This window comes from Quercus suber, unplaced genomic scaffold (assembly GCF_002906115.3).
Source record: "Quercus suber isolate HL8 unplaced genomic scaffold, Cork oak 2.0 scaffold_36, whole genome shotgun sequence".
NCBI lineage: Eukaryota > Viridiplantae > Streptophyta > Magnoliopsida > Fagales > Fagaceae > Quercus > Quercus suber.
This window is the reverse complement of record NW_027069501.1, coordinates 2059662-2069009: the sequence shown is the minus strand read 5'-3', so window position 1 is coordinate 2069009 and position 9348 is coordinate 2059662. Positions and strand designations below refer to the sequence as shown.

General features: G+C 35.6%; 1 protein-coding gene across 1 annotated transcript; it reads left to right on the top strand.

Moving 5' to 3' along the window:
* The first annotated feature begins 1730 nt into the window (after positions 1 to 1730).
* On the top strand, positions 1731 to 3341 carry LOC111992468 (ethylene-responsive transcription factor ESR2). The gene has a single exon (XM_024024326.2). It carries the CDS (start codon positions 1826 to 1828, stop codon positions 3098 to 3100), a length of 1275 nt encoding a protein of 424 aa, XP_023880094.1. The 5' UTR covers positions 1731 to 1825; the 3' UTR covers positions 3101 to 3341.
* Positions 3342 to 9348: the final 6007 nt, after the last annotated feature.

Below are 9348 nucleotides of genomic sequence, written 5' to 3'. Positions count from 1 at the left end.
GAAAGTTTTCTCCGTCATATTGGATGAGGATGGGATAAAACAAAATCATGCGGGGTGAGAACGAAGACTCCATCCTTCGGCCCCGCCCCATTGCCATCCTATCCCAAACAATCTCTACATCAATCATATTCTTACCATCTGTTAATCTTTTTTGTACTACTTAATTCAAGGTAAAAAGATGGGTAAAGAAAAAAAAGAACCCCAAATCTACCAAAGCCTTCCATTACAATTTACAACCTTCAATCTACATCAATTTACTAGTTAATTCAAGGTAAAAAAAGAAGGGTAAAAACCCAAAATTACAATTTCATTTAAATCTTCAATCTACATCAATCATATTCTTACAAACCCAAAATGACAACCCATTTTCACTTCATTGCTCTTGGAAATAGCCGAAGACAATTACTGTTGTAATAGTGCTCTTAGCTGGCACTGGCAAAAAAATAACGCTACCATTTCTCAAAGTAGCCAAATAACAGTAACTCCGAATAACCTTTTTCCCAAAAGAATAAACAATCATAATTAGTTCTATCAATGCATTTAGCAAATTTTAACTTGTACTATCAATTTGTCTTCTTAATTTTTGATATATAGATATATTATATATATATATATTTGCATTTTTTCAGAAACTTTTTTTTTTTGGATAGATATAGCTGTATTATTAAGGTAATTCTTCTTTTCTTTTCTTTTTCAAATTTAAAATGTAACTATTTATGCAATTGGATAAGCATTGTGATTAATTTGATGAAAACAGTTTCTCAAAAAAAATTTGATGAAAACAGAAAAGTCGTAACGCGGCAATAAAGCCTTTGCAATAGTATGTCGGCCAAAATTAATATATTTGCAGTACAATAATACATATTAACTGAGCATTATCATGTTTACTTTTACCTGAAAACAGACAACAGAGAGCTACCTCGAGAGGAGAGGGATTAAAAACACCCATTATTATCTTATCTCCTGGACACAAATTGTGCAAGACTCATAAATTAAAAAAAGAAAAGAAAATTGAGTCAAATTAATCATAGCCTTATGATTTAATTTGTGAGCAGTTGGTACAGTACTTGTGGTTAAGAATTCATAAATTTAAACATAATTTCACTTATTTTTCCTTTAAAAAAATAATTGGAATTGTGTTAACATTCACTTGTATTTGGACTAATGCCAACAATGTTTAAGACTTTTCAAAACTAATAAATTTTGTCTCTAAATCCAACTTTTTTAAAAAAATATTAAGTATTTTTAACACACATACGAAGAGAATGAAGAAAGTCTTAAGAAAACTGACAGCAGTGTATATTCAAAATAATCTAACTTTTCCATACACAATATAAACTTTAAACCTCTTGTAAAGCCAACTTAGTCCTTAAAACACTATTAGGCCAATTCTTTATTTTTCTCAAATTGAGTTAGCTCTATGAACCAAATTGACCAATTTTAAAAAATCTTAGAATCTGATTATCATTAACCCTACTTAAGGATAGATTAATACTTAAAATTTATTCAAAATAATTAATCAATACAAAAACTAAAAGTACATAGAGGACAGATATTACTTTTCGAAATTTGGTCAGTGCATTAATTTTTTTTTTCATTTATTATTATTTCATTTTTTTTCCATTACTTTATTGTATTTATTTAAATATGTGAATATAATAGTTACACATACAACTATATATATACACCCACGGACACCCCAATGGAAATGCCAAGCACTCTGACTGTGACTCATTCCATTCCATAGGCTTTATTAGCTATAGCTTCATAGTTCGACCTTTCTTCTCAAACCTCCTTGAACATTCTTCACAAACAAACAAAAAACATGGAAGAAGCATTTAGGCGGCTAAACGGTCTGACCCACAAGTCTGAATCCATCACTGACCATCAGAACCACCACAACCCCAAGAAATGCACCACCATCATATCCACCACAACAACACCACCCACCACCACTTCATCTACCGCCACAACCACCACCAATACCACCACAAACACCAACAACAAGAGGACCATAAGAGAAACCAATAGCACCGGTGGTGGTACCACCATGAGATACCGTGGGGTCCGCCGTAGGCCATGGGGTCGCTATGCTGCTGAGATCAGGGACCCACAATCAAAAGAACGCCGCTGGCTCGGTACTTTTGACACAGCTGAGGAAGCTGCTTGTGCTTATGACTGTGCAGCTCGAGCCATGCGTGGACTCAAGGCTAGAACCAATTTCGTGTACCCAACTTCACCGACTCATCAATCTGCCACCGACCATCTCTTGCCTCCTTTCAACTTTGCTAAACATTCTCAGCCGTCTGGTAAGACCCCACCAAATCATCATCGTCAGTTTGGTCCCACTTGGTCTTCGCCTTATGGTGATTTCTCTGGGTCTTTACCACAGAGAAATGGTTCTCTGAATATGCTTCTGCTTTGTGATCTTCTTAGCTCTTCTTCTTCTTCTTCGAACCCATCTTCCTTGGTCTCTTCCGTGGACCAGTTTCCTTACTTTAATGGCTCTTCGTCTTCTTTGGTGCATCCCTCTGCTAATTCTAACATCTCTGATACCTTTACAAACTCTTCTTCCATGTCATTTCCAGTTATTGACAACAATCAGAGTTATAACACCGGTTATAACACCGGAGGTGCCAATAGAGCAATTCCCACTCAATCTTTGGGTGACAGCTCCGAGTTCTTTCCCAAAGAGCCTTCAGATTCAGGGTTATTAGAAGAAGTTATTCATGGGTTTTTTCCAAAACCATTGTCCAAGAAGTGTGACCCTCCAAAAACACAAACTTGCACCAACCTTGAAACCAGTCCTCCACTCATTTCTGACATGTCTGTTGCTCAATCTTTCGAGGGAATGAGAAGGGGCATCAAGAACGACCATTTTGGTTGCTCGTTTGACTATCAAGGGGTTCCACTGCTTCCACAACAGTTTGAGAATTTCAATGGGTTCAAAAACGAGGCTTTTAGCTCACAAGCAGCTATGCCCTTTGGTTATGAGATGCCAGCGGTGAATCTTCAGGTTGGGCCGGAGTCCATGTTAGATGATATCTTTCAGTATCCTGAGCTTTTGAATGCATTTGCAGCTAGGGTTCAGAATGGTTGAGCTCTTTCCAGAAACCTGTCACTTTTACTAGTTACTAGCTCAAAAAATTAACAGCATTTTGTTTCTTGTTGACAGTGAAAGCAACTCAAAGTTGATCTTTAGGGTTTTCGCAAGATTAATTAATCAAACTTGTTATGTACTTCTTCTAATGGAGATTTTATGTTCTTGTTATATTTAGCTTACTATAGCTACTCTCTATATGTTTATATTTGACTTTCTTGCAAGTAAAGCTTGAGCTGTTCCATTTTATCATTTTGTGTTTAATTTTATGCCTTTGTCCTCTAAGTTTGTTTTCTTTATAATAAAAGCTGGTTAATTTGTTGCTGTTGACATTTTGGGTTTTTTGTTTTTTTTACTCAATAGTTCATGTAGTAAATATACTCCAAAGACATTCTTAGTGTTTGTTTGGTAGCTATCTTTGCGTTGACTTTGGATCCAAAAGGCTCTGTCTGTCCCACTTATGGTTTTGGGTTCTGTTTTTCTTCTTTGAAGTATTGGTTAAGGATGTATGGTTGTTCATTGGTTGTTTGTTTCTGGGTTTGGAAAGTAGTAACCCTAAAAAAGGTTGCGAGAACTTTTTGAGGGAAAGTGACGTTGCCAGGGCGACGACTTTTTAGACACAAGACAAAAACACAGACCCACGGCTCTAATGGTCCTGTTCTTTAACTTCTTTCTGCCATTGAAATGATCATATAAAATAGGATATATGGGTTAGGCCTAGCTAACTCAACAAGGCATTCAGAAGGAAATTAAGCTTACGTACAGAGCCCAGATTGTGATAAGTTGAAATGAAATGAGCAAAATAACTAATATGTATTCAAAGAATCAAAAGTTCAAATGCATTTTACTTTACACTCTTGGAAATTGGGGTCATTTCTAGATCAATTTCTCGACTATGAAAATATGCAATTTACACCCTCAAATACATCAAACATTTTCGTTGTTTAACTCAATTTGAGTAAAAGTAAAAATAATATATAATATAATAAGAGTACATTAAAACATTTAAAGAGGAAATAAGATGTAAAATGATAAGAAAAAAAAAAAACAATTAAATAAATACAGCCTTCTCCCACTCTCTTCCATCATCTCTTTCTCGGCAACCCATTGCTTCAAGCTTTTCTCTAATTTCAGTCCTAACTTGGGTGATTAACATGAAAAACCTTGTGATCTCTCACTTAATCTACCTAGAAAGAAATATGGATTCGATTTCGAGCATGCTATTGTCAATGCAACCGATCTGCCCCGCTAGATTCACAATGAATTTGGATGGACGGTAGGAGAGAGGGAGGCTAGATTTACAATGAATTTGGATGGACGGTAGGAGAGAGGGCGGAATAAGGGGAGTTTAATTATAAGCCTATTGGAATGCCTATTTAAAGAGAGTGAGGGGGTTGGAGGGGTGTCTATATTAAAATATTTTATGGAAAATAGAAAATTTGGAGAATACTATAAATTTCTTGAAAAGATGTTCAAAATTTTGTAATTGATAAAAATTAGGATAAATTTCACTTACACTTCCTGAGGTTTGGCCTAATGCCAACAAGATCCATAAGACTTTAAAATTGACCACTTTAGTCCCTAAAGAAAATTTAATCCTAACTCTGTTAGCCACCGTTACTCTTTTTTTTTTTTTTTTTTCCACGAACTTATCTCTCTCTCTCTCTCTCTCTCTCTCTCTCTCTCTTCTTTCTCTCTCTCTCTCTCTCATCCAGGTCCTCCACACACTCTCCATGAGCCTAACACCGTGACAACATTCTTGAAGGCAAGTAAGAGGAGCTTGAGGGCGATGTCGACAATGGTTTGATTTGGGTGGTGTGAGCATAGGTTCGCGGTGGTTTGAGTTTTGATTTATGGCATTGGTTTGTGGTGGTGGGCTTTGAAGTGATGGTGCTGAGATGGTGGTTGTGGTCTCAACTAATAGATTTGTGGGCTGAGTTGGATTTGCAGCAGTAGTGTTTGTGGGTTCCGATGAAGTGGTGGGTTTACTAAAGGTTTTTTGGATTTGGATTTTGTTGTTGTGGATTTGGCTGAGTTTGTGGCCAGTGGTGGTTTTCAATGGCGGTAATGGGTTCTGATTGTTAGACCAAGAATATATTGACCCATTTGTGATAAATTAACCAATCAATTAACCAAGTTGATTAATTAATCAGATTAACATACAATATGTGTGCAGCACAAACAAATCACCAATTAAACTAAATGCAGTGGAAATTAAATTGACACGAGTGATTTGTTTTTGAATGGGGAAAACCAACATGGCAAAAACTTCATCAGGTGATTTTAAGGTTACCACTCTTGAGAATCTACTATTATCAAAACAAGCGGTTACAAGTAAAGGAATTCCAATACCTTATACCAACCTAGTTGAACTCTTACCCGATACCTAATTGGACTTGTTCTGTAATGACAATCTCTCATTTTCAACGCACGGCTCCCAGTATATGACTAACTAATAGATGCGCAGATCCTAGTATGTGACTTAATTACCACCTTGAGAAAAAAGTTGGCTGCAAAGTTCTTCAGTTCATCACACAATAAAGATCAAGAAGCTCCTTGGTCACAAAATCCTACGGTGTACAAACACAGTAGTTTCTTCAAGAGAAAGATGAACTAGGGCAAATTATGTCTCCGATCACAATTTGCATGAACAAAACTTTGCTTCACATTTGCGCAACCTAGACGGCTCTTAAAATAATCCTTATATATGTTTAAGGTTGTAAGAAAAGAAAGCCTAAGCATACACCCACGGATTGGATGAAAAACAGTTTTGAAAAACTAAGTTTCATAAACCTCAATAGATAGCCATCTATCTACATGGCTATCGAGCCATGGACTGAAATAGCTTTTAAACCTCGATAGATGCTAGTTGTCAAGCTTTAAAATTCAGCACTTTCTCACTTGATTCTTGGACAAACTTGCATGGTTTTAACACTTGAACTTGAAACCTTGTTCCTTGAAGTATTAAACACATCCTAGATCTACCCAATTACAAATAAAGTGCGTTTTGTCAAAGATTAGCCAATTACATAAAATATTGACATATGTTCTTAACATTGAATCACATATGTCCTAACACTGATATTTGTAGTGGGGGTTGTTGTAGGTTGAGATATGGTGGTGCCATGGTGGGTTTGCTAGGTTTTTATTATTTTTTTTTATTAATTTATTTATTTATTTAAGTTTTGTTGCTGAGGTGGTAATTATGGTGGATCTAAGGTTAGAGAATGGGTATATTTATAATGGAGGTGGTTGTGGGTTGAGATATGGTGGTGGGTTTGCGGGATTTTTTGGATTTGAGTATGTCTTTGCTTAGTTCGCAATTTCACACACATAGAGAGAGAGAGAGAGAGAGAGAGAGAGAGAGAGAGAGAGAGAGANCATCCAGGTCCTCCACACCACTCTCCATTGAGCCTAACACCGTGACAACATTCTTGAAGGCAAGTAAGAGGAGCTTGAGGGCGATGGTCGACAATGGTTTGATTTGGGTGGTGTGAGCATAGGTTCGCGGTGGTTTGAGTTTTGATTTATGGCATTGGTTTGTGGTGGTGGGCTTTGAAGTGATGGTGCTGAGATGGTGGTTGTGGTCTCAACTAATAGATTTGTGGGCTGAGTTGGATTTGCAGCAGTAGTGTTTGTGGGTTCCGATGAAGTGGTGGGTTTACTAAAGGTTTTTTGGATTTGGATTTTGTTGTTGTGGATTTGGCTGAGTTTGTGGCCAGTGGTGGTTTTCAATGGCGGTAATGGGTTCTGATTGTTAGACCAAGAATATATTGACCCATTTGTGATAAATTAACCAATCAATTAACCAAGTTGATTAATTAATCAGATTAACATACAATATGTGTGGCAGCACAAACAAATCACCAATTAAACTAAATGCAGTGGAAATTAAATTGACACGAGTGATTTGTTTTTGAATGGGGAAAACCAACATGGCAAAAACTTCATCAGGTGATTTTAAGGTTACCACTCTTGAGAATCTACTATTATCAAAACAAGCGGTTACAAGTAAAGGAATTCCAATACCTTATACCAACCTAGTTGAACTCTTACCCCGATACCTAATTGGACTTGTTCTGTAATGACAATCTCTCATTTTCAACGCACGGCTCCCAGTATATGACTAACTAATAGATGCGCAGATCCTAGTATGTGACTTAATTACCACCTTGAGAAAAAAGTTGGCTGCAAAGTTCTTCAGTTCATCACACAATAAAGATCAAGAAGCTCCTTGGTCACAAAATCCTACGGTGTACAAACACAGTAGTTTCTTCAAGAGAAAGATGAACTAGGGCAAATTATGTCTCCGATCACAATTTGCATGAACAAAACTTTGCTTCACATTTGCGCAACCCTAGACGGCTCTTAAAATAATCCTTATATATGTTTAAGGTTGTAAGAAAAGAAAGCCTAAGCATACACCCACGGATTGGATGAAAAACAGTTTTGAAAAACTAAGTTTCATAAACCTCAATAGATAGCCATCTATCTACATGGCTATCAGAGAGAGAGAGAGAGAGAGAGAGAGAGAGAGAGAGAGATGAGCAGCAAATAAGCAAAAGAAGAAGAAGAAGAAAAAAATCTCCAAACTACAAAAAGAATCCGATCTCGCTCCCAATCTCCTCAATTCTGTTCCTTATTGTTCTATTTTTCTCTATATTCAAGCACACCCATTCCGAGATTCTGACTAGTTTCTATATTACAATTGTTGGAAAATCTGGTTTTGCATCTCATATAAAACACACAGCGGAAGTAACAAACACAGATCTACTTCATTCATGAGAAATAACGTGTAACCTTGAATTCTAGAACAAAGTATAGCAAGCGTACCTTGATGCAATGAAATTCAAAACCAAGACTTGATTATACCTTTAATCAACATTCCAATTCCACACGGTGCCCAAGATGAGTGGCCTCTCGATCAGTCTTTATGTACGTCAATTCTCAAAAGAAAAGTTCTTTAAAAAAAAAAGAAAAAGATATTGCTCTTTTTCTTCTCATTGTAGAGAAAAATTGTTTTCTTTTCTTTTCATCATACATACATTCTAACTACCTTGGTAGTTACTTTATTTAATAACTCTTATTAAATAAAAACTGATTATCTAATTGGGTAAGTCTTTTGGGTCCGCCTAATTGGGCTTGAATTTGCGGCTTGAGATGGGACCAAAGGGAATAAATAAGACTCTAACTCTGATGGGCCTTAGGCTTATCTGTCAACTCTTGACAAGTTTAAAGTTACCATTAATTATATTTAATACCACTATATAAATATAATTGCACTCTAGGGCTTATTAATAAATTATATCACAGGACTCTAATGATATCATTTGACCCCTCCATGAAATATCTATAGTGAACAAAGTCATAATGAACTGTCACTTTGTAAACAACTATTTTATCCTTGAGTACCTGATTTAATTTTTTAGTTATTCATATTTATTGAAATCCGATTTCAATAAATATAAAATTTAGTAACTCCTTACTAAAGTGGTTCCCTGTATAACAAGTTCCCATTAAATTGATCTCAATGGGATATTTCGTGTCTCTATAAAAAGAGATTTTGGATTTCATCTTGAGAATATATGTTCCCTCAACACTACGTGTTGTTACCCAACATACTGAAGTTTTGACCGTCAATAGACATTTCATGATCAGGTTCACTATCCTCTCAAGATCAAGAGTTTATAAAATTAGAAAGCATGAGATTAATCATTCAGGTGACAATTGTTGATTGAATAATTAATCTCATAGCAGTCCAATTTAATATGTCTTAATACTTAAGACATATCAACATATCAACTAAAAGTCTCCACTTCCATGATCAAGACAAACCATCTTAGTTGATGTATTATAATCTTCGCAGATGAAACGCTCAATTTCATCACCGACTATGAACTATATTTTGAGTTTACAAGAAACTTGTGATTTATGTCTTCTGTAACTAAATTACGTGAATCACATACAATACATCTCAAGGGCTATGATAATGTCGCATTAGTTCATTTATAAATAGTCTCATATAATTAAACAATTTAATTATTTATGACATGCCAATAAATTAGATTTTAGGGCATAAACTCCAACAATCTCCCACTTGCCCTCAAAGACAATTTATCATATATTTGACACTTATTTCCTTTTAGAGTAATTCATAGTCACTCAAAGGTAAGGTTTGGAAACAACTTTCAGCCATATTTATTGCATCTCACGTACTCATATCTCTCTAATAAGATAATACTTACTCT